The sequence below is a fragment of the Myotis myotis genome, unplaced genomic scaffold (assembly GCF_014108235.1).
Source record: "Myotis myotis isolate mMyoMyo1 unplaced genomic scaffold, mMyoMyo1.p scaffold_m19_p_35, whole genome shotgun sequence".
In the NCBI taxonomy this organism is placed as follows: Eukaryota; Metazoa; Chordata; class Mammalia; order Chiroptera; family Vespertilionidae; genus Myotis; species Myotis myotis.
The window spans coordinates 920,372-946,435 of record NW_023416341.1 but is presented as its reverse complement, the minus strand read 5'-3'; the positions used below and the strand labels follow the sequence as shown (position 1 = coordinate 946,435).

General features: G+C 48.4%; 1 protein-coding gene across 6 annotated transcripts in view; it reads right to left on the bottom strand.

Moving 5' to 3' along the window:
- Window positions 1-26,064, bottom strand: part of AXIN1 (axin 1) — an 81,436-nt gene that overhangs the window by 2,926 nt on the left and 52,446 nt on the right. For 3 of the 6 annotated variants that reach the window (XM_036303007.1, XM_036303005.1, XM_036303003.1), the window contains 6 exons: window positions 24,784-24,880; window positions 10,763-10,900; window positions 6,054-6,583; window positions 5,275-5,445; window positions 3,033-3,275; window positions 944-1,051 (listed from right to left, as the gene is read on the bottom strand). In XM_036303007.1, the coding sequence (XP_036158900.1) occupies window positions 944-1,051; window positions 3,033-3,275; window positions 5,275-5,445; window positions 6,054-6,583; window positions 10,763-10,900; window positions 24,784-24,880 (1,287 nt within the window). Of the gene's footprint in view, window positions 1-943; window positions 1,052-3,032; window positions 3,410-5,274; window positions 5,446-6,053; window positions 6,584-10,762; window positions 10,901-24,783; window positions 24,881-26,064 lie in introns of those variants that run through there. The other 3 variants (XM_036303004.1, XM_036303009.1, XM_036303008.1) reach the window with 3 other exon arrangements.

The window sequence follows — 26,064 nt, the reverse complement described above, 5'->3', positions numbered from 1 at the left end:
TGACGGGTCCTGAGCAGCCATTCTGTGTTTGGGACAGGTAGCACTTCCTCTGTCCCCCAGCACCCCTTGTCCTTGTGACTGCTCTGCAGTTGCCCAGGTACACATGGGCACAGTTCTTGGCTCTTGCCAGCTGGGCGTGATGAGAAGCCTCCTGAACCAGTGTCATGCCAGGAAGGCCACCTTAACTCACAGTGGGCTCTTCTCTCCATGGGGACCCTCCCCTCCCTGGTGCTCCTGGGCACACACCATGGAGTCACTTCATCTGTGTGGTTATCCACCACTCGAGCCACACTCCATGGCTCCTGCTTTCCTTCCCATAGTCCTGAAACCTCAAACCCAGCCTGTTCTGGGAGCCTGCCTCGGGGTCTTGTGTGGACCCATTCTCTACAGAAAGGAGACAGGTTCCTGCTCTTCCAGGGCCACCCCGAGGAGTGAGCTGGTGGGGCCAATCAGAGCTGGCTGGCATTGTCTGGGGTAAGCTTGGTGAGGACTTTGGTGGAGGACTTCCTTCTGCTCTATCTTGAGCAGAAGTGCAAGGATAGGGCAGCCAGCACTATCTGCATGTGGCCTGTAGCTTCCTAGCGCCCACCCTACTCTATGCGTACCTGGGGAGCAGATACATCCCACGTGAGAACCCAGGCTCGCTGTGCACACAGCACCTGGACATGCACCACAGGTGCAACCCTGACCCTAAGTCCTGAGTCCTGGCTGGGTGACATATGGGACCTCCTCTCTAACCAGTTGGTCATTTGTCACCACGTGGATGGTCAGTGTTCCGTTTGACAGAGACAGGAAGGAAAGGCCTGTGAGCAGCTTGCAGCCCCAGCTCTTCCAATGCAGTGCCCGGGCTCCCGTCCTGGGAAACAGCTGCTGCTCCACAGCCCCTGGCCCACAGCACAGGCTGGATGAGCAGTACAAGAGGACCCGCAGGGGACGCACGTACTCTGTCTCGGAGAGCTCCGTGTCGGACACTGCTGGCACCACGCTCAGCACGGGCGTGCACACCGGCCTGACGCAAGAGCGCCCCCGCTGGATGACCTCCTGCACATACCTAGGGAACAACCGCGTCAGTGAGCCACACAGGCCTGGGGCAGGGCCTCCACACTCCGCGGTGACAACAGGGTGACAGACAGCAGGCGGAGCATGTGCTCCCCAAGAGGTTCAATTACCACCACGCAAAGCTTCCACCATGTGAGTTAGGCAAACCCCTTCCTGGGTGGTGAAGCTGTCAGGATCAGTCAAGAAACAGATGCTGCCTTCATCATTCAGATTTCCCACATTCCTCATTTGTGGTCAGAGCACTTGGGCTCCCTGGAATATACTTTGGGGAACCCCTCATCTGAGGTGCTAGGATCCTGTCATTTCATCCACACTGAGAAGACCTGCATCTGGCCTCTTTCCTGAGGGCGCAGTTCTTCCTACTTGGCCCCCTGACATGGGCCTGGGTCCTAGAGCATGGTCACTGCTCCATCCGAAGCAGCCAGAATCCTGTTCTGGGTCTCACTGGCCAGCAGCTCCTCTCCAAGTGGCCATCAACCCTGGGCATGTGCTGTGCAACACTAACAGTAATTTCTGCTCTGACTGATCTGGGTGGGGGTCACCCCACGAGGAGCTGAGGAAGGCCTAGAACCCCACTGCCACATCCAGACCTCTGCTCTGTGGCATTTACAAAAGGCTCACATGCCCTGGACCAAAGACACCTGGAGATGCCAGAGCCACTGGCTGAAACCCCGCAGGCGGCTCACCCCCCAAAACACGAATCACAGAATGGTTCCACTAGCTACAGAAAGACCATGGTGTTCTGAGGAGCTGACTAGGTGCTGGTAAGGAGAGCTCCGTGTCAAGAGGGGACGAGAGCCCTGCCTCCTGGAGATCGCAGCAGTAATGATGTCCCAGGAAGCCCCCGGCAACAGGAGGAATTCGAGCCCTCCCGCCCCAGCCTCTCCCTAGGCTGCCCTCTGTTGCTCTGTCTGCCTCCAGGTCACAGGGGTCCTGCACAGAGCCAGCTGGCTCTATGTTGACTGAACAAGATCACAGAGTAAAACAGTTGGCTGTGAAAAACATGGTCACCTTCAACCACGCGGGGACACCTTCAGGCTTCCATCTGTGCCTGATAAGATGGACGCTAGGGAGAGTTTGCACCCAACACCAGCTTCCCCAGAGCAGCATAGCCCCCCCCCCCCCCCCCCCACAGTGAGGCCCATGGGAGGCAGAGTCAGGAACCGGATGACTGAAGAGTGGGCAAGGGGAACCAGTCACATCTGAGGAAACAGTGGCCGTGATGCCAGGCCCTGGTGAAAGCTACAGATTCCGGGCACCTCAGGAACCATTATCGCCTAGAGATTCCAATGAGCCAGCATGTCTGTGAAAAGTGACCTCAAGGCCCAGCTGAAAAGGTCAGGGAAGCCACACTCCTGCCTGGAGAGATTTGTCACCCAGAAGGGATGGTTCCCCTCTTCTGGAAGAGAGAACAGGGCCTAGCCTAAGGCCATAGAGGCAGCAGGTTGAGCCACTCTGCCCTGAAAGCCCAGAGGGCACAGTGAGGAGTGGCTGTGGGGCCTGGGGTCTCTCCAGAAGAGATTTATACTGGCACATATTTTAGCACTGTTTACTGCTCTACCTGCAAATGGCATGGGTGAAGGCTCCTGAAGAGAGGCAGCCAGGACCCACTGGGACCAACACCCCTGAGCCTGAGCATGCATATAGCCAGTGGTGACCTGTGTGACCTCCAGCAGTTCCATGCCACTAAGGGGACCCCATGGCCTCCCACAAAGTCCCAGGGTGAGTGCAAGCACAGGAGGCATGATCAGGGGACAGACATCCTCTCCTCCCCAGGACAGTGCAATGACCATCTGCCTCCAGCAGGGCCGTGTGGAAGAAATTGAAAGGAAAAATCCAGTACTGCTGGTGGGCACCCAGTGTGGCTCTATGCATGGACCTCAGGCCTCAGGGAGCTCCACCCCAAAGCATAGCCACGGCACCTGGAGGGGCCCTGAAAGGTTCAAGCCCTGCTCTCCTTGATGGTCCTGTACCTCTGCTTTGAGGGCAACTTGCTGGCTCTCTTCTCTTCTTCCTCCAGACGCCTGCGGGCCTCCTCCAGCTGGGTCAGGGGGTTGGGGGCCGGGTTGGGTGGCATTGTGGGGTCTTGAATGAAGAGATGAGAGGGCTGGACAGAGTTCCGAAGCTGAGCGCTGACCCAAGGGTGCACAGCCCCAGGACGCTCAATGGACAAGGGCCTGGAGCTCTCGTGAATCTGCTGCTTCTTCGCCCCAGACCTTTTGAGAGTCAGAGAACAGATGGGGCAGAACGTGAAACTTCGGGCCCTAGACAGGCATCTGGAGCTGGGCAGGAGCCAGCAGCATAGGCCGAGCTTAGCAATGATCCCGGGATGCCTGGGTCAGGAATCCCCCTGTGACACGGGTCATGGAAGCCAGGTGAAGCATTTTCCTCCTATACTACGTGACACAAACATTCCTTTCTTGCACACTTCTTTTTTTGTAACTCATTTTTAATACCTTTATTGAATATATAAATCAATCCTATACAAAGACTTTTTATAAAAGATGTTTTGATATTTAATGTTCTTTATGAAAAACCTGAAATACGTAGGAAAGTCAAAGAAAAAAATATTAATAATCCATAATTTAGAAATAGCCACTCAGAATATTGATCTATTTCCTTCCCAATTAAAAAATACTGAACACACTTGGCATAATTCTAAACATAATTTTTTCTCTCGATGTGGTATCATGCCTTTCTCTTTGCTGTTTAACATGGAGAATGTGCTGTACACCTGTGCAGCACACCGTCGCTCCACCACTTGATGGGATTCCAGTAAAAACATCAGCTTCTTGCAGCTACAGCTCGAAAGGGGGATCTCCAGGAGCAAAGATGAGGGAACCCAAGATGGCCCCCTTTGAAGTGGGCTGGCCCAATGCTCTCATGACACCAGAACTGCCCAAAGAAAGATACCCCGGGGAGGTGGGCTCCTCCTCCTAAAACCCCCATAAGGCTGGCCACAGGGAGACCTCTGCCCACCTCTCCCCCTCACCACTTTCCACTTCCCAACCTCCCACACCCCCATCTTCTCAACCCTTTTAACTCCCTACCCCTCACTTCCCATCTCCTACCCCTTCCTTTCCTTGCCACTCATGCCCCCCAGCCCACCTGCCTTATGTAAGAACAATGAAGACAGAGGCCTCATGGTCCTGACTCCTGGGAGGCCAGAGAGGGCCTGGTGGGGACACTGAAGGCCACAATTTAAAATAGCCCATCTGACTGACGGCAGGAGCCTCTGGAACCTGGGAGGCTATTTCTAGATGTACCTCTTAACTCTTCAGCCACAGAAATCCTTCTTTTGGGGTGGGAGGACTGGCCGGGACAGACCCATGAGAGAGAAATTCAGAGAAGCTGAGAATCGAACCCACTCCAACCAGAGCAGGAGCGGGGCTCCTGGAGAGGCCCCCTCACTAGGACAGGCTTTGTGGCTGTAACGGGGTCTGGACACTGGTGGGGGGGCTCATTCCCAAGGTCAGGCTCACCTGCCTCACACATATATTCAGTCCTCCCTAACGATGGCCAAAAAATGCTGAGGGTCAGGGAAATCTGAGATTGAGGAACGAGGGGATGGCCCACCCACTGAAGGACAGATGCTGTCAGCTCCAGGCCCAGGGCCCCTGGGCGTCACCCACCTCTGGCCTAGGCCCATCTAAGCCAGCCCTGTGTGCCTTAGGAAGGACTAGCCCAGTGGGATAATCTAGAGCTCAGAGGGACGCACACTAAACAAGAACCTTCTCCCACCCACTGCTGAGGGTATGATCAGGTGTAAACACAGAGGCTTCTGCTGAAGCCCCGGCTGGAGTAAGGGTCAGGTACCTGCCTCACTGCCCCGATGCCTTAGGTCATTCTCATGTGGAGATGTCATGTGTGAGAGCAGCTATGTGACAGCAGGCCCCCTCCTCAGTGTGGGGCAGCAGTGAGAGGCATGGTGACTTCAGATTGACCTCACCTCACCAGTGGGCACTCCTGCCCAGGACACTGAAGCTGCATCCGGGACCCCACCCCATCACAGGTCCACACAGGGCAGACGTCAACGCGTTTGTGCTTTGACAGCTCGAACTGGATCCCTTTGAATAACTGCTTCCATTGTACATGTTTTGCAGTAAGACAGTGGGTGGGACTATGCCACTCTGGACACTGGTAAAGCAGCTCTGGAGGTCGCCAGCCAGTTTGCATGTCTGTGCCCACCCCCTCAGGACACAAGGTGCTGCTTACCCGTGGCCAGCCTTCCTGTGCCTGCTGATCTCCTTCTCCCCCTCAATGATCCACTGCATGATCTTCTGGTTCTTCTCTGCGTCCTCTGAAGGGCCTGGCACCTCAGTACTGGCACTCTTCCCTGACTCAGTCTTCTTGGCATTTCTTTTGGAGGTTATGCCGGCCTTCCCACTGCAAAAGCAAGACCTAGGAGTCACCCACTGAGTTTACTTACCTCTGCTCCAACCCTGTATGGCTCCCTGAACATAGAGGCCTCAACAAAGTGGCATGTTCTAGCAGCCTCCGCCCCAGCTCTGTGGGTTACTGGGGTTTGTTTCAGGTGACTCCATGGCAAGAAGTGAAGGAAGGCTGCATCGGCTGGGAGAGCTGGAGCCAAAGATCAGCAATAGCACTTGCCTGTGTCCTCCCAGCCCAGGTCACCTGCCTGGTGGAGACATCTAGGGCCCGGCCACTCCTCCTCATCCAGACACCTCACTCTAAAATGGATCTTTATCTAACCACACTTCACAGCTGGAGCCTCGGCTGGACCAACACCCCAGGCAGAACATGGTGTCTACCTCTACCTGGCACCTGAGCTCTTGGCCATGACACGCCTGCAAGTCTCTGCAGCTGACCTTGGTTTAAAGACTTTTAAAGGAGAATTCTAGTCTAGAAAATCAGAACAGAATCCATAGGAGCCACAGTCTCTCATGGCAACCCCTTTCTCCCTGGGAAGCCCAAGGACAAAGAATCCAAGGCCCCAATCTCAAAGCATGGCTCTGGCCACCCCAGACACTCACCTGTAGGCCAGGCTGTCGTTGGCATTGGGGGTGGTGCCCACACTCTCTAAGTGGCTTCGGGTCTTGGCTGTGTGACTGTGCAGCTCCGGGCCCCATGCAAAGCTGCTCTGGACCCGGCGGATGGCCTCGGCCTCAGCCTGCTCCTTAGGCCTGGCCACACCATGGTGGCTGTGGTGGTGGCTGTGCCTATGGAGATGCAGGCCAGCCGCTTCTAGCTTTGCCCCCAATTTGGGCACGTGCTTACTGTGCCCCAAGGTTGTACCCCCCAGCACTCCCGACATCTTGGGCATGTGTCCGCTGTCAGGGGAGCGGTGGCCAGGCCCGGGCGACTGGCAGCCTGGAGTCCTCATAACCCGCTGCACATGCTCATCCAGGATGCTCTCGGGGTTCTCCTCATGTGCATCCCGCAGCCCTGTGCAGCCTACGTCCGTGTAGCGGGGTGGGAAGCTGTGCCAGGCCGGGGCCAAAGGCAGCTTATGACTGGCCCCCGGGGGGGCAGAGGACACATCGCCATCCTCCCCTTCTTCCTCCTGTAGGGACAAGGTCGCATGTCACCTCTTAGCACCTGCTGCACCAAGAAAACCTCACACTTTGGGAAATAAACAAGTAACAACAACCAAAAAAATCCCAAAACCATAAAGCCTGTCGGTGCTGTGTCCTGGGGGTCAGGAGCCCTGAGCCCAGGATGAGGCAAGGGCCAAGGGAGGTGCCGGACTTCCAAGCGACTTTTCTGTCCCTGCTGATTCCTGAACAAACTCAGCCAGGCTCTCAGCAGGCTATGCTGCAGGACGGGGGGCAGACAGGATGGCAGGGAGCGGTGCTCACGCACAAGTGTGCAAGGGCATGCAGCTGCCACACACCAATGATTCAGGGAACACACCACCACTGCCGGTCCGGGCCACAGAGCAACCTTCGCACTGGTTTAGTTTTCTTTTATGCTTCTCAAGAAGGATTTTTGTTTTCTTTCAGTGAAATTTTCCTATTCCTCAATTTATACTGCCATATTTTCAAAGGCCTTTGTACAGAAGAGCTCTTGTTTTTTATCTTGCTATGTGTTTGGTAAATTCTCACATTAACTAACTTTTATTCAATTCTCTAAAAGTTAATATAACCAATACTGTAACAGAAGCATTTTATCACCTTAATTTCAAAAGATACATATCATATTTATTTTCTCATTTTATTAAATTGTCCAAACCAGAATAATGTTCAGTAAATTTGGTAATAATTGAAAAGAAAGTGGAACTAAGCTAAACCTGTACTTTAATATAAAAAGATCTCCAAAAGTTTACCACAAAATTTCACACTAATGTGAAGTATCTAAATGTCATTAGAACGGGCTCAGGGTAGAATGGCACTGCAGAGGACAAAGTACAAAAGAAGGGACCTAACAGACAGAGGGTGAATGCACCCCCTCCTGGGTACAGCTTGGAGCCACCTCAGCAGAGACTTGGACCCCTGGGCTCCCATCCTGTGTCCCCATCCCAATCCCTTTGCTTTGCAGGGCTAAGGGACCAGGAGACTTTTTACTGGGGGTCTTCCCAGGGCACTGAAAGTTATTAAAGCCATTTATCTCCTAAAGTAGCAGCAAGCAAGAGGAAACCTCTGAATTCCTGAGAGGTGAGGGGGTGCAAACCTTCAGCTGAGATCCAATTTTTCTTAGTAGTTCTGCATATGTAAGAATTCAATTTTACAGTTTGGAAATGTAACAGATTTACCTAACTGTTCAGATAATAGTTTTCATTTTCTTCTTTGCTTTTCTTTTCAAAATTTTATAATAAAAGTTATTTAAAAATTGTGTACTTATCCCTTTAAAAAAAAAAGGACTGTTATTAATAGCATGATTTATTTAGATTACAGATTGCACATGATAACAGAGACTGAACTGACAGCTGCTGGGCAGTGTGCCACAACCGAGGACTAAGGGACACCTGTGGGAGCAAACTTGCTGGAGCAGCTTCGGGCCAGAGCACACGACCTAGAGTCCGTGCACCCATTTCTGAAGGCCACTGCAGGCCACTGCATGTAGTAAGCCCACCTGAGCTTGAGGCCAGGTGCCTGCTGATTAGCTCCTAAACTGACAATGGAGACATACAAAGGGCTGTTCATTTGAACATTTCTGTTAAAGAACACCACTGGGTGTTGGCAGCTGGGTCCAACCCCTGTCCTGAGAGCTGGTAGTGGTTCCAGACACAGCCGCCTTGCACCTGCCAGGGACACCACAGAGAAAAAAACATCTGAGTAAGACATCAGAAAAACACACAGAATACCCACAGCCACAGCTGCCTTCACAATGTCTCGCCCAAAAGGTTGACCTGCCAAGGACCACAAACACACACAGCCACTGAGCCAAAACTAAAAACTTGACAAAACAATTATAATAACTCAATTATATAGTAAAAAGGTGGTGAAATCTTCCTTTCTTAGATTCCATTTAAGAAACATTACACACATTATTTAATGAGCACATTTGTTTTAAGAGTTGTTAACTATGACATGTTCAGGGGACCCCTCATACAAAGAGCTGATGCCCATTGAAACACTGTGCTAAACAAATGAAGGCACCAGCTTTGTCACAATTCGGGATTTACCTCCTGCTAAAATATTCCATATTTCATAGTGACTCTGTTCCCTGCATTTATTTGTTCAGAGAAGGCTATTAAAATGCTGAAACTACGCTCCTAACTATTCCTTCAACTACTCAATAAGGCTCTGATGGGCACTGAGAAAGAGCTGGCCTCAGTGAGTGCACACTCGGTGTCCCTGGCTCCCATCAGACGGCCTATCCCTGACCGGCTCCTGAGAGCCTCTCCCTCTAGGTCAAAGAAGTCTAACCCTTGCCCTCACACGAGAACCCAGCATGATGGGTGCCCTGTTGAGTGACCTCGGAGAGTTCACTGAATTGTGGGAACTCTGGGGAGGATAGCTGGCACCTGCTCTGCCAGAGTGAGGGTCACCCAATCACCATGAGGGGAGGAGGAAAGGATGCTGGTAAGAAAAATTTACTTGTGTAGGTGCATGAGCGCTTAAAAATACTTCCATGCACATTCCTTCCTAGAAATCACCACTGTTACTCTCAGGTTTGCCTTCCTGGTACCATGTTCATATCAGAACATGAATCTCAGGTTCTGATATGCTATTTGAAATCTACCTGATGTCTTGATGTGGGGAAAGATGGGAGGAGCCATGCCCTTTGGTTGGAACCCAGGATCATAGCTGCAAGGCACAGCCAGCAGGATTCCCTATGTGCAGTGACCATCTGCTCTGTCCCACGTCTACCCTTATGTCAGTGTATCCAGTTTCAGGTGCACAGAACTCATCTGGGGATATGTAAAGTGAGAGAGTAAGCCCCTCCCAAGGGGTTCTGATGGGGTCTGAGGAGGGCTCATGTACTGTATTTTAAATAGGAATATTAGGTGATCGGGTAGAGAAATAATTCCTCCAAGAAACATCACATTTTTGAGTTTCAGGTATTGAGCACAAAATATTTAGAAAAGAATGGAAGACAACCACTTACTTGGTGGTGACCATTTACCTCCAGCAGGTAATTCCTACCTGCTAAGAGAAAAGCAAAAACCTGTCTACCAGCGACATGGAGGCTCATGGAATTCAGGAGGGACTGGGTTCAGTGAATAAAGTTCAACAAGCTAGGAAGTGCAAGGGGCACAGGGAAGGCCTCACTCCAGGGGCACGCCGGTTACTGATGTCCCAGCACTGGCGCCCTTGAATGTGTATGGAAATGAATCTTATAGAATGACACCCGGGACAACAAAAGCAAGGTATCTCTTCAGCAGTTATGGGCAGAAAGGCATTTAAGCAATGAATTACAAATATTAAATTCTTAGCATTCAACACTTCATCAAATGAGGCTACAGGTCAGTAGACAAAATAAACAGAAGCCTACATCCAAACCTAAGCCATTCTATGCTCTGAGGTGACAAGTGGGAGCTGTGGGCCCTTCCTGCCACAGGCATGCTCTGCTCTGCACAGACGCATGTGGCCCAGGACACAGAGGTGCTTGTGAGGGGCCTCCATCCACCAGCACTCAAGGAAAATTTCAGCTCCACATGCCAACGGGGCATGTGGGGTGTTGGAGACATGGCCAGCAAGGCACGTGTGCTCATGCATGGGTCAGGTGTCTGGCATGGAGGGCCTTGGTAGAGGGGGATGAGCCTGGGGCACCAAGAGGACAGCAGGAAGGAAATTGGTCCTGGGGTGAAAGGAGAAGCTGGTTAGTCTGCACTTTGGACATGTCCTGTGCCAAATCTCCCTGAGCTGAGCTGGTGTTGCCTCTGCGTGGTGCCTACTTTGGGGACGACAGCTGAGAGTTGCCTTGGCCTCCCTCTTAACTCTCTTCCCACAAGCAGGTGGAAAAAAATACCCCCAACCCTGGCAACCAAGGCCACAGCTGACACCTGCTGGTCGATCCCCAGGCCCACATTCAGGGCCCAGCCATAAGGAGCTCTTCCCAGGGAGAAAGCCCAGGCTGGGAACAAGGGGTGGGGGCTTTAGAGGGGGTAGATGTCGTAGGAAAGCGTGCCTTGGCTAACCATCAGGCCAGGTCAAAGCATGTCAGGAGCCAGTGTGCAGTCAAGTGGGGGAAAGGGGGCTCTGGGAAAACCTGGAGGGGGCCCCTCAGGGCCTGAAGCTGTAATAAAATAACCTGGAAACCACGATCTGCGTGACCTCCCTGACTGAAGCCTACTCACCATCCGCACCCGCTTCAGTCGCTCCTCAAGCTTCTCCTCTGCCTCCCGAGTCCGCTGAACAGCCTCCAGGCGGTGGATGAGCTCTGCAGCGAACTTCTGGGGCTCCACGCGAATTTCCTTTGGTATTCGGTAAGTACGCTGCAAGGAGACACTGCTCATTAGTCGGCCAGGCACAGCTTTGAACTACTGTTCTCTGCGCCAAGGTGGCATTCAAGCACTTTTGGGGTGGGAGAAGATAATGTTAAATCTGAATTTTATTTTCAAGTGAGTGTTTATTTCCCCCCCTTTTACCTGGGAATTAATCTCCTCACTGCTTCCTATTCTTGTCAGACTAAATCTCTCCTTCACCCAGCCCCGATCCAGGGGTGAGAATGGAGCACCGACTCCCACGGTCAAAGAATCAGAGACACTGAGCAGGGCAGAACTTGGTCTCCTGGGGTCAGGTCAGCAGGGCAGTGGTCAGCAAGGGCCTGTGAGTGTGCCCTGCACAGAGGGCCTTCAAGACTGACCCAAATAGGCCTTCTAAAATCACTGGCCCGGAGCTGCAAAGACCACAGAGGAGGGAGAGGCAGGAGATGCAGCCCACAGGCAGGACCCATCTGCTCCCTGCAGTGACCACCCTGCACACAAGAGGGCAGCAGCCTCTGGTGCTTAGATGTACGTGGATCAGGCTGTTGCAGGGTTGGGAAACAAAATTCATGGTATAGGAAAAAAATCAGGGGGAAAGGCAGGACTATGAAGGACTTCCCTTTTCAAGGAATATAATTCTGCAATGTATTTTATAGTGATGCACTGTATAGCTTTTTTGGGGGGAGGGGGTAGCTTTATTTTGAAGTAATGTCAAATTTAAAACAGTTGCAGGAATAGCACAAGGGCTTCTGTCCCAGATTCCCTGACTGCTGACCTTTCTCTCACACTGTCATTCTCATACACACTTCTCTGAGCCAGTCAAGAACAAATTGCACATATGATGCCTGTCTACTCTTAAACACTTTAGAGTGTATTTAACATTAACCCAGGACATTCTTATACCTACAATAGGTCAATTATTTAAAAAAGCAAAAAGAAAAAAAGAACCCTGATATAATACTGTAACCTACCTAGCACATCTTATTCCAATTTCACCAACTGTCCCAATATCCTTAACAAAACATGTTATAAAAATCTAAATCACTGCCCTGGCCAGTTTTTCTCAGTGGTTAGAGCGTCAGCCCAAGGACTGAAGGGCTGTGGGTTCCCCCAGTCAAGGGCACATACCTCAGTTGCAGGCTCGATTCCCGCCCCGAGTTGGGGCGTGAGCAGAAGCAACCAATCAATGTGTCTCTTTCATATCCATCTCTCCCTCTCACCCTCCTCCCCGAATCCTCCCTCCCTCCCATTTTCTCTAAAAAAATCAAAGGAAGCCCTCGGTGGTTTTGCTCAGTGGATAGAGCATTGGCCTATCGACTGAAAGGTCCCAGGTTCGATTCTGGTCAAGGGCACACACCTGGGTTGTGGGCTTGATCCCCAGTGGGGGGTGTGCAGGAAGCAGCTGATCAATGATTCTCTCTCATCATCGATGTTTCTATCTCTCTCTCCCTTTCCCTTCCTCTCTGAAATCAATAAAAATATATTTTTTAAAAATCAAGGGAAAAAATATCGAGTGAGGATTAAAAAAAAATCTAAGCCACCAAGATATAAGTGAGGGAGGACCGAGGAGGAGGAAGGTGTGGAGGGGCCTCAGATGAGGCAGGAGGACAGGTGGAAGAAAGAGGTGGCCTGGGCACAGGGTGGTACAGGATCTCTGACCTCTCTGGGTGGACAGTGGCTATTTAGAACCCTGGCCTTCAGACGTGGAACATGGCAAAGAGAAAAGACTCATGGTGAAAGCTCTGGGAATAGTTCTCGGTTAGGTCGGAGAGAGCCCAGGATCGGATACATATGATGAGACAATGGACTTCCCCTGGAATTTCTCACAGATCAACGTGCCAGACACAGATACAGGCTTCTCCCTGAATCCACAAGGACCCCCACACAGACACTGACTCCTTCCTGAATACCTGGCTGACCCCCTGCAGCTGAAACTTCCTCAACTGAATACCTCAGCTCATGTCCCTGCCCCTCACCCAACCGCAGTATAAAAAAAGCGCCCCCCTCCCTGTTGGCGTGAATCCACTGCCCTGTCCTTGGGGTACGTGGGTCTCCCGGGGACGCAGAATAAACTTTTTCCTTTCCTTTCTTTTCTGATTCACCGGACTCTCTATTTCTTGCGCCACCTCCTGAGCCACCTAACCTAACATTCTTGACTTTGCATACCTGTTTCTCATCTGCAAAACAGGAGTAAAAACACCTAAAACTGCCGGAAGCTGGTCCATCCTTGCTGCTTGACACAGTCGCTGCAGGATAGAAACATCTGCACAGCATATGTTTCAAGAGACCTGGCGTATATAGCATACTGTTCTTAATATGTTTGCTCCCCTTAGCGCTGTGTGTTTTAACCAAGGTCACCTCTCCGAGAAAGGTTGTTTCCCCAGGTAGGGATTTTTCCCTGAAGTCAGGGAGGGGATGCCTCTCCTAGAAAGGTTGTTTCCCCAGGTAGGAATTTTTCCCTGAAGTCAGGGAGGGGATGAAACTCCTTAACTAAGTGCCAGGCGGGTAGTTAATCACTTTAACTACAAACAATCATGCTTAAGCTACATAATCTTTACTCCCTGGAATGGAGATAAGAAACGCCCTAACCTTTGTAATAGAAATTGACAGGATTAAAATCAACTGGTATAAATACGGATGTAACAAGACAATAAACAGCAGAACCTCTCTGGAGATCCAGACCAGAACTTGGCTGGAGATCCTGGCTGGAGATCCTGTCTAGGCTGCTGATCAACTGAACACTGTCTCCGTGTCCTTCCTTCTTTGCCTACTCCGTCTACGCCTTTGGGAACCCCTGGACCTGCTGGGGTTGGACCCCGGGATAAAACCACAGAAACTTTTAAGATGATAAGAAAAATATGTGAAGGGCTCAGAAACAAATGTCCATGTGTAGGGCTGCTGCTGACCACAATGGATTCAGAGGTGGCCATATGTCGGAGACCATTTATTGTCTTCACTAGCTGAGAAGCGTAGAGACCCTAAAAGCTGGTGACCTTTGAAGCCCTAGCAAAGGTCGGAGCTGTGCACCACCCAGTTAATCTAGATACTGGTAGCTGAAGAATCCTCCCCACCTTAACTCATGTAAATCCTTATTGATAAGATAGTCTGCCTATTATTGGAAATTGCCTACTGATGACCTAGTTTGTGTGTTACTGGAAATTCCCTACCTAGGGGCTATCCCAAGATCAATAAAAGCTTGGTGAGGCCTTAGCATCGGTGGAAGTCCTTCTCCTCGAATTGGACTTGCCCGCCTGACTCCCCAATATTTCCAAATTATCTCATGTCTCTTGTCTCTTTTCTTTCATCTGTGTGCGGCTCCGCTTTCAGATCCTGAACCCTGAACCACGCGGGACCTGGAGGGGAAAACACACACAACACCTGGCGCCCGTCGGGAAATCTGGAAGTGAAGGTAAAAACCAAGGTTTCACCGGCAAGGTGAAGAACAAAGAATTCACCTTAAAGGTAGGAAGGTTCACCGTAAAATGGTAGGGGGATATTTCACCGCACACAGACGGCCACAATCAGCTACAGTAGTCCGGAGCTGTAGGCGGTGTGGGAACGTTTTTCCATACCAGGCTAAATTGGGCAGGATTCAGCTTTAAAAAAGTAGATTCGGCTTTAAAAAGTCAGAAACTTTATTATAGACTTTTGATTTGAATGCTTAAAGTGTTAAAAATTTTAGAAGGTAATCTCATAGTTTTTTTTGCGTGTTATTATAGAACATAACCCTTGGTTTCTTGAAAAAGGTACGTTAGATCTTAAAAGTTGCCAAAAAGTTAGTCAGAACTTGAAGAAAAGGTCAGCGGAAAGAAAAAACTTATCTCAAAAAACTATTTTTCCATGGGGAACATAATATTGCGTTTGCTAGAGCCTCTTAGAGAGGCTGAGGAGGAGCCTCCTCGACTGGTTCCCTCCGCTCCTCCTAGAGAGAAGCAGGAAGAAAAATTGGAGAAATGTCCTTCAACGGCCCTCTCCACCTCCACCTCCATGTCCTTATCCTGAAATGGCTAATTCATAGTTAATGGAATCACCTGTGCAAAAAGCCATCCGAGAAGGATTGAAGGACATGCAGGTAGAAGAAAGGCTTGCTTTTCCAATCATGGAGACAGCCGACCCACAGCTCCCGAATCACATAATAAGACACCATGTAAAAATTGACTTTAAAATGATAAAGGCCTTACGTGAAAGTATAGTTCAAAATGGTCCGACGGGCTCCTTTTACAGGAGAAATTATGAATAATATTTCTGATGCATTCTTAATTCCTCATGATTGGCATTCTCTAGCTCGTGCAACTCTGGATAGAGGAGATTATTTACTATGGAAGGGAGAATTTCTGGAGAAATGCCAGGAGCAAGCCCATACAAACCGCGGGCTGAATGCTCAAATAACTTATGAAATGCTAGCAGGACTGGAACATTATAATGATGAACAAACCCAGTTAAATTATGAGCAACTAGCATATGAGCAAATTAGAGCTTGTGGAAGGAAAACTTGGTGGGCTTTACCAGCAAAAGGGGACTCTGAGGGAGTTTTTAATAAATGTATACAGGGGCCTTTAGAATCATTTTCTGATTTTGTGGCTCGTCTCACTCGAGCAGTGAGACGACAAATTCAACATGAGATAGCAGGAGACATTTTAATTCAGCAATTAGCTTATGAAAACGCCAATGATGATTGTAAGAAATGCCTGATGCCTCTGGGAAAAGGTAGTACCATTACAGAAATGATTCGAGCATGTCAGAATGTGGGGTCAGGCACTTTTCAAGCGAATCTACTCGCTGCCGCTGTAACGGTAGAAAATAAAAGGTGTTATAACTGTGGAAAAACAGGACATTTTAGAAAAGAATGCAGGCAACTAAGAAGGACACAAGGAGGCGCTCTAGGGAAAGGCGCAAACTTCCCACCTCCTGAGCTGATCAACACAGATCTAACCTCCCCGTGTCCTAGGTGCCAGAAGGGCTGCCATTGGGCCAGCCACTGTAAATCGAGATTCTATAAAAATAGGCGGCCGTTAGATCAAAACACAGGGTATGGCCAACCACAGGGAAACGGTCAGCAGGGCGACCCCCAGCCCCGTCATTAACAGGGGAGATCTGCCCTGCAAAGCCCACAGTGGACTCTCTGATTCGGGCCACTCCAGGGAGCGCAGGCCTAGATCTTAACAGTACTATAGCGGTCACTTTGACCCCCGATATGGCTCGGCAAGCTGTTCCTACAGGAATCTGGGGACCTGTGCCACCAGGAACTTTAGGGTTAATTTTAGGGAGGAGTGGAAACACTCTGAAAGGATTAACTGTTTTGCCTGGGGTCATAGATTCAGACTATGAGGGAGAGATTAAAGTTATACTAGAATGTAATCACATTGTGCGAGTTACTCCAGGACAAAGGATTGCTCAGATACTACTTTTACCTTATGTTCAGCAAGGCGAGGCTGTAAACAGGAAAGGAGGGCGCAAGGGTTTGGAAGCTCAGACATCTATTGGATACAGGAAATTAGCAAAACCTGTCCTATGATTAATTTGAGACTAGAAGGAAAAATGTTTAAAGGCCTAGTAGACACTGGGGTGGATGTCAGCGTTATCAGCAAAGAATTCTGGCCTCCAAGTTGGTCCATGGTAGAAGCTATGGACTCAATTAGGGGGGTAGGAGTTCCTGATAATACACAACATAGTGCTGCAGTCTTAAGGTGGCAAGATGAGGAAGGACAGACAGGATGGTTTCAGCCCTACATTATCTCTGGAATTGCAGTCAATTTATGGGGCCGGGATGTCTTAGAAGGTTTACAAGCTTGTATTATTACCGGCAAAGGACAGCAGTTTATAACTCTGATGGGATATCAGACTGGTTAAGGTGTAGAAAACCCAGGAAGACCAGGATATCAACCTTTTTAGGAGTGGTCACTGCTCAGTCTCCTCGCCCACATGCCGATCCTATACAAAGGAAAGATGATAAACCTGTATGGGTGGATCGGTGGCCATTAACCAAGGAGAAATTAGGTCATATTCATGAATTGATACAGGAACAAATAGAAGCTGGTCATGTAGAGCCTTCCAATAGCCCTTGAAATACGCCTATATTTATTATATCTAAGGTGGCAGGGAAATGGCGATTGATACATGATCTTAAAGCAGTTAATGCTACTATGCATACTATGGGAGCTTTGCAACCTGGACTCCCAGCGCCTTCACAAATCCCTTTAAACTGGTCTCTGATAGTAGTAGATCTTAAGGATTGTTTTTTCACCATTCCCTTGGCACCTCAAGATAAACAAAGATTTGCCTTTTCAGTGCCATCTATTAATAATATAGAGCCCATGAGGAGATATCAGTGGAAAGTTTTGCCTCAAGGAATGGCCAATAGCCCTACCTTGTGCCAAAAATATGTGGCTCAAGCTGTTCAGCCTTTAAGGAACAGATATTCCCGATATTACATTATTCATTACATGGATGACTTGCTCTTAGCAAGTCCACGGGAAGAGCTGGCTTCGGAAATATTTTTCCAATTAGAAAAGGAGCTCCCTAAATGGGGTTTAAAAATTGCTCCAGAAAAGGTACAGAAAGAGACACCTTTTAAATATCTGGGAACTGTTAGGTCGGAGAGAGCCCAGGATCAGATACATGCAGACATGTGATGAGACAATGGACTCCCCCTGGAATTTCTCACAGATCAACGTGCCAGACACAGATACCAGCTTCTCCTCCCTGAATCCACATACCCCCACACAGATACAGACTTCTTCCTGAATATCCCGCCCTGCGGCAGAGACTTCCTCAGTTCAGGCCCCCCCCCCGCCCCCCCACACTCGCCCTCACCAAACACCTGAATAAAAAGATGCCCCTCCCTCCCTGGGCCAGTGGGTCTCGCCTGAGAACACAAATAAACTTCTCCTTTTCTTTCTGATTCACCCGGTTCTCTTTGTTCTCTTCCCCGCTTTTCTGGGCCACCTCACAGGAAGCATAACTGAAAACCAATGCATTAGGCTGCAAAAGGTGAAACTAAGAAAAGATTGCCTTAAAACTTTAAATGACTTTCAGAAATTATTAGGGGACATTAATTGGTTAAGACCTTACCTAAAAATCTCTACGGGAGAAATGACAAGTTTATTTGATATACTTAGGGGTGACTCTAACTTTTCCTCACCCAGAACACTAACAGATGACGCCTGAAAGGAGTTACTAAGAATTGAGCAGGCAATATCCTCAGCCCAAGTGGCACGGGTACAGCCTGAATTGCCTTTATTGGGACAGATTAACCATACTGCAAATAGTCCCACTGGAGTCATCTTCCAAAATAAAGACTCTCCCGCTATTATTGAATGGGTCCACCTAGGGCATCAGTCATCTAAAACTGCTATTACTTATGTAGAACTGATGGCTCAATTGATATATCAGCTTAGAAAGCGTTGCAGGCAGCTTAGAGGAGAAGAACCAAAATGCATCTATCTTCCCCTCACTGGGAAGCAATTAGAAATGTTATTTCAGACTGATATAAATTGGCAAATTGGGTTAAGTGGATATTCAGGGGAACTTAGCTGTCACCTATTAAAAGATAAACTACTACAATTTTTATATAAGACCTCCATCATTATGCCAAAAAATACTAGGCAGGAACCAATTCCTGGAGCTTTAACTGTTTTTACTGATGGATCATAAAATGGGAAAGCCGCCTATCATACTATAACAGACCGAGTCATACTGACCAGTCATACTTCTGTGCAAAGAACTGAATTAGAAGCTAGAGGCTGCGTTGCAAGATTTCCAACAGCCTGTTAACATAATTTCTGATTCCTCTTATGCTTCGGGCCTAGTAAGTAGAATTGAAACTGCCCGGTTGAAATGGCTTAGTGACCAAAGTTTATTCTTACTATTTAAACAAGTTCAACAGATTGTGCAGCAGAGAAAATACCCTTTTTATATCACTCACATCAGGGCTCACAGTGTATTACCTGGCCCATTAACTAAGGGAAATGCACATGCTGATCAATTGGTTGCTTTATTAAAAGAGGCCTCAGAATCTCATCAGCTTTTACGTCAGCCTGCTAAAATGTTGTCCAAACAATTCTCAATCACTCGACAGAAAGCAAAACAGATTATCAAGGAACGTCCCACTTGCATGTTACATCTACCTCAAGGGCCTAACACAGGAGTCAACCCTAGAGGTTTGCTAAGGGACCATATCTGGCAAATGAATGTGACACATTATACTCCTTTTGGATGTCTTGGGGCATTGCATGTCTCTGTAGATACCTTTTCAAAAGTCCTATGGGCTACTGCATCTACAGGAGAAACGGCAAAACAGGTTATTAATCATTGCCTAGCTGCTTTTGCCGTCATGGGAATTCCAAAGATTATTAAAACTGATAATGGACCTGCTTATACAAGCTGTCATTTCCAGGAATTTTGTAAAAGGTGGAAAATTCAGCATATTACAGGAATACCATATAATTCCCAAGGTCAGGCCATTATTGAACGACAGCATTAGCGGCTAAAATCCCAACTTGAAAAACAAAAAGGAGGGATGATGATGGAGAAATCACCTACGGGTAGGCTGCACCAAACCTTAATTACTTTAAATTTTTTCACTTGTGATGCTGATGGAAAGACACCTATGGAGCTACATTGGTGTCAGAATAAAACAAAAGAAAATGGTCTAGTTAAATGGAAGGATCTGGAATCTGGTTTATGGAAGGGACCTGACCCATTATTACCCTTTGGCAGAGGGTAGCTTGTATATTCCCAGAGAATTTTTCTAAACCCGTGTGGATTCCTGCTAGAAATATTAAACTAAAACAGGGATCCAAGAGAGAAACTAGCCAAACTAATGAGGACCTTGCGCCTGGAGCCACACCATGCAGCTGCAAACAATCAACTATTCAGCCACAGAGAGCAGCGACTCAAAGCAGTCCACTGAAGATGAGAAACAGGAGGAGGATGAGCCAGACAACAAGCAGCCCAGAGACCACCTGGGGCACGGTAAAGTGAAGTATGGTAACAATTATCTCAGGTAAAAACCATAGTTTCATAATGGTTTTAGAAAGCGCATTTTCCTTTACCTGGGAAGGACAGCACAGTTATCCCAAGGTCAGAGGGCTCCAGTTAAAGTGTCCTTGTTGACTAAGTGTCCCGGAGACCCAAAACTGTAATTTAGATAAAGTGCCTAAGTTTAACCCAGGTCACCCAAGGGCCCTAGACCCAAAACTGTGATTTAGATTACATGCCTAAGTTTAACCCAGGTTATCCAAGGACTCTAGATAATGTGTTTACCCAAAACTGTAATTTAGATAGTATGCTGTTTCTGCTTCTGTAAACTGCTCTTTTCTTTTTGCAAACCAGGTTCCTCATTCCAAAGACAGCCAGTTTAAAATTGAATTACCATGACCTAGAGCAAAGAATATCATTACATGGTATTATTCTACAATATCATTAATAATTTTTGATATTTTACAACAGCATATTGTACATTTATCCCAAACAAACTTACAAACTAATTCTTTGAATGTTTGGCAGCAATTTAATAAGGACATGAAAGGATTTAATCCCTTCCACTGTGTGGAAGGCCCCCTGGGAAGGCACTTGAGCATTCTATATTGGCCTCTTGTCCTTTTTGCCAAGACGGTTCCTCTTCTCACAATCCAATTGCCCACAGCCGTTGCCTGAGTTCTCTGTTCTTGCTGAGGTCATGGTGGCTGGTACCATGAATCTGTCTCTCGCCCAATGGTGTGAGCTGGGCCCTCTCTGGAGAAGAAACCTGGGTTCCCCATGATCAATGCCGGGGCCCTGCCAGCAGGCGAGGGGATCCAAAGGCAGTTGCTGGGCATGGAGGCCACAGGGGCATAGGAACAAGGAGACAGAACTGAACCTCACATCACCCTGCTTTGCCCCGGAGGATGGCTGGTTAGCCAAAGACAGGTAAGATTCCTCAAGGAGGAACGACCTAAGACAGGCACAGTTGCAGAGGGACCTCAGGAGAGAACTTGGGGGTCAACAGAGGTGGGGCACAGATTCTCACCCCCCCCCCCAATTATGCAGGGGCTTGAACACTCGCCCCTTCTGAGGGATGTCTCCTGCCCCCATGGCTGCTTATCGCTTCCCATGCCTAGCCCAGATCGGGATCCAAATAACAGAAAGAGACTTGGCCAAGCTCAGATCAGGAACAGAAAGAGACTTGGCCAAGCTCAGATCGGGACCCAGATAAGAGACTTGGCTAACAGCAGCTATCGTATGTCTAAATCCAGCCTAACAGGAATACTCAGGGCCTTCTCAAGGATGCAAAATAATCCTTTCCATTAATATTTACAGTGTAAACTAAGATTGATGTTAGTGTATTAAATTTGACAGTAAAATAGTAGACAAGTTTTCAGATTAATTAAATTTGGCTAATTAAAGTAAGTAATTATTCAAGAAGTATTAACCAAAATTTTCATTTCATGGTAAAATTGCTTAACATGCAATGAACCTAAAGCAGTCACACTTTTGTGCAAAAATTTAAAATTTAAAGTTATCTAGACTGTATTATAAATTTTCCAAAAAGCCTCCTAATAATTAAATCAAAAAAGGGGGGATAGTGGAAAAATACCATGTAAAGAAAAATATCCTGTAACTAAATTAACAGCGAGACACCCAGGAAAACACACATGATGTCAAGGAAAGACAGGGGAAGATCATTTTAAAGAAAAAACCCCAAGTAAGGTTTCCTTTATGAACCTTTGGTCGAGAATACGTTTGTATATTTTCAGAGAACAGCTCCAAGACCATGTGGATTCCTGCAACAATGGATCCCAGAGAGAAACTGACCAGATTGCTCCAGCCACAAAGACAGGAGAGACAGTTCAGAGATGGAGATGGTGAAGACGCCTTACCAGGCTAGCAGTCAGCAGCTGTGCATCGCTGCAGGTTGCCCAGGACCAAACCAGAGAGGGTCGGACCTGCATTGCCACCATTTATCCACCATCCAGAACTAGCATATCATTGCTGGCATGTACACATGAACTGTCGGATATTGAAACTTGGACTCAGAACTGTTGGACATTGAATTTGGGACTTAAAACATTTTTTGTTCTTATATGTTTATTTCTGGTCTACAGATACAAGATTTTTTAAAGGAAAAAATAAGGGGGAGATGTCGAAGACCATTTATTGTCTTCACTAGCTGAGAAGCGTAGAGACCCTAAAAGCTGGTGACCTTTGAAGCCCTAGCAAAGGTCGGAGCTGTGCACCACCCAGTTAATCTAGATACTGGTAGCTGAAGAATCCTCCCCACCTTAACTCATGTAAATCCTTGTTGATAAGATAGTCTGCCTATTATTGGAAATTGCCTACTGATGACCTAGTTTGTGTGTTACTGGAAATTCCCTACCTAGGGGCTATCCCAAGATCAATAAAAGCTTGGTGAGGCCTTAGCATCGGTGGAAGTCCTTCTCCTCGAATTGGACTTGCCCGCCTGACTCCCCAATATTTCCAAATTATCTCATGTCTCTTGTCTCTTTTCTTTCATCTGTGTGCGGCTCCGCTTTCAGATCCTGAACCCTGAACCACGCGGGACCTGGAGGGGAAAACACACACATAACAGCCATAGAAACCTTTGAGAGCCCTGGAGAGGGTAAGAGGCTGAGGGCAAGCCAGCACAGACCAAGGCTTCAGGGGTGGAAAAAGTTGGTGTGTTGCCCGGTTGGTATAGCTCAGTGGTTGAGTGTTGAGGTCACGGCTCAATTCCCAGTTGGGGCACATGCACAGGTTTCAGGCTCGATCCCCACTAGAGGGCATGTAGGAGGCAGCCAATCAATGATTCTCTCATCATTGATGTTTTTCTCTTTCCCTCTCCCTTCCTTTCTGAAATCAATCAATATATTTCTTTTAAAAAAAAAGTTGGTGTGGAAGGCCTGGTGGTGCCCAATACTAGGCAGGGGTCTGTGCTCAAGTTGAGGAGACCTTACCCAAGAAGAAGGGCAAGTTGGGGTGTCCAGTGCTTCTAGAGGGTCCTGGGAAAGGAGTGAGGAAAAGAAGGTGGGCATGGTGGCAAGCCCCAGGGCACTGGGGACACCGTGGAAGGAGTGGGGTGTTTGAACAGACAACAGAGTCCAGTTCTTGTGCAATATGGCAACTTGGGCTGTGTCCTGGCGACCTCCCTGGCAGGAAGCATTGGGGGCACTGGACCCTTCTCACTCTCCTCGCCAGGGCAGTGTCCATCTGTCCCAACACTGATGACAGTATCTGACCCCTGACTCAGGAGAGCCTCACAAGTCCTCCTCAAAAATTGCTTTCTCCCCACTGTGAGCAGTTATTTGGAACAATGAAAATATCTTGTCCCTCATCAAACTCTCAATTCATTCAGCATGTCAGCATGGATGCATGGATTCCAACTTCACTGCCACTAACTCTGATGCTCCAGCTATCTAGGCCTTGGCCAGCAGGAGCCCCTCTAAGCGGCTCCTGTGTGCCCTCATTCCCTTAATTTCTGGGACATAAAATGCCCAGTCTCCTCCTCTGCACCCCCCACCCAGCCCTGGTCTTGAGTTTAAACGTCCACTGAGCAGAGCTGAGAAGACACTTGCATCACCACAGGGCAAGGTGAAGATGCCAAGGCTCAGGACCAGACTGCTCCAGATGACATGAGTGAGGTTGGATGCTCCCCAAATCACCTGCAGTGCACACAGGCATGGTGCACACACAGAACAGCTCCACAAAGCATAGCTGTGCCGGCTTTACCATGGGCAGGGTCCATGTGGCCTGGTAATTAAGAAAGGTTCTTACATTTTTAAAGGACGGAAGGAATATGTGACAGAGACACTCCACACACAGCATCTTCCACTCTTCCGTAAGCAGACACCATCAGTGCCTAGGTTAGGCCAAATCTGTGTCAAGGGTTAGCTGGGAGGTGACAAAGTGCTTGACCATCATTTTCACAGAAGTAAGGACAAACCAACTTCCTTTCTTCTCAACCATAAGCAATCACTTTTCTTATCTGGAAATTAAAGTATTTGCAAAGACTCTAATCAAGGAACCCTGATTAAGAGCGGATGTGTGCTGTGATCCCAAGAAACAACCACTTTCCCTGCACAGAAACCACAAATGAGTGGCCTGCGTCGCTCTCAGATGCTGCAGGCACCAATGGCTGCTACTCTACGCTTTTCTTATCTTCCTCTAAAAGTCTTTCCCATTCAAAGTTATTGTGGCAAAATAAGAAAAGAGAATCACTCCATTCATCAATAAAGGAACTACTAGTATTGCAGGTGGAGACAGGCGGTGCCCAGCCCACTTAGCACTGGGCTCTGTGAATCCTCACATGCAGAAGAACTGCTATCATTAGGAATTGATGAACCACTTTTTATTTTTATCGAAGAGGTGAAGCTGAGGCAGCTTTGAAGTCAGGATGTCCATGTGGTAACGCCCACCATTCAGCCACAGAAAGGCTGATGCCTCTTTTTATCTTGAATAAGGCAGCGCTCACAATAACCCGGACCAAGAGGTACCCCCGCCAGGCTTTCTGAAAGAGCCACAGCCAGGTGGCTGTGCAAGGGCCAAGCCTGGGCATTGAGCTTTCGAGGGAGACTTAGAGCTGCTCTCCCACCTCAAGGAGAAGCACCTCACTTGGCACAATGAGAAAAGGCTACATGGCAGACACTGTGTAAGGGCAACCCCTTATCTTCTGAACTGACCATGTGGGCTGGGCACTAAAAGCCACCCCTCCAACCTGCAGAGTATGACCAAGTGTTGATCATGAGCTATATCTGGATGTAAGCTGAGCTCACAGAAAGTCAAGCATGTGCTTTTCCCACTGGCCATGGCCACAGCAGCCCAGTTGGAATGAGAAAAATAGGTGGGCACGGGTCTGAGAGGACTGGTGAGCCCCAAACTCAGGGATAGGAGGGCGAGAGCTGTGCGGTGGAACTTACAGGAATGTGAGGTAGAGGCACTCGCCCGTTGACCTGGACGCTCTCCTGCATCTCCCTGCGGTGCTGCTTACGGATCCTGTATGGTGGGATTCCATCCCTGCCAGAAGAAAGAGACAGCCTGGTGTAAGCACACACAGAACAGCTCCACAAAGCATAGCTGTGCCGGCTTTACCATGGGCAGGGTCCATGTGGCCTGGTAATTAAGAAAGGTTCTTACATTTTTAAAGGACGGAAGGAATATGTGACAGAGACAGCATGTGGCCACAAAGCCTGAAATATTTGCTACTGGACCTTTATAAAAAACATTTGCTGCCCTAGCCAGTTTGGCTCAGTGGATAGAGCATTGGCCCTCAGATGAAGGGTCCTAGGTTCAATTCCAGTCAAGGGCATGTATCTCAGTTGCAGGCTCGATCCCCAGCCCTGGTTGAGGCACGTGCGGGAGGCAACCAATCTATGTGTCTCTCACATCGATGTTTCTCTCTGTCTCTCCCCCTCGCTCCCACTCTCTAAAAACAAACACACAAACAAAAGAACATTTGCTGACCTCTGCTTTACTGCCCAGGCAGGATGCGATGTGCCTACCTGGGAGGGGACAGGAAACATTTGAGAGCTGCAAAATGGGCAGCCAAAACAATCTAGATCATAATGAAAGATTTGCAAGGTTTCATTTCTCTACTTTCTTCCAGGGTAAACTGGTCAAGTGGTGCACTCTCTTTGAGGGATGCTCAAATTAGTTTTCTTGACATAGCTATGAAGATTTAACTTCTGAAGATTATGATAAGAATATATCATATAGCCAAAGCCGGTTTGGCTCAGTGGATAGAGCATCAGCCTATGGACTGAAGGGTCCCAGGTTCGATTCCGGTCAAGGGGCATGTACCTTGATTGCGGGCACATCCCCAGTGGGAGATGTGCAGGAGGCAGCTGATCGATGTTTCTCTCTCATCGATGTTTCTGACTCTCTATCTCTCTCCCCTCCTCTCTGTAAGAAATCAATAAAATATATTAAAAAAAAAAAAACAGAATATATCATATATAGGCTTTAAGATAATTAAATGCACTTACTCAAGACAGACGCCAGATTTAACACATAATTCACTGCATGTATACAATCTCTAAAAACTCTCCAGTCCTTTCCCTGCCATTTAAAAGCTACTCTGGGGAGCACAGTGGCTACCAGGAGCCAGCGTGTGAAAAGATGGCCGTCAAAGCAGGATGACTAGCATGGGTTCTCTGGGTTCCTACTTCCTCTCTATTGAAGGAACCCCAGGTGGGCCTCTC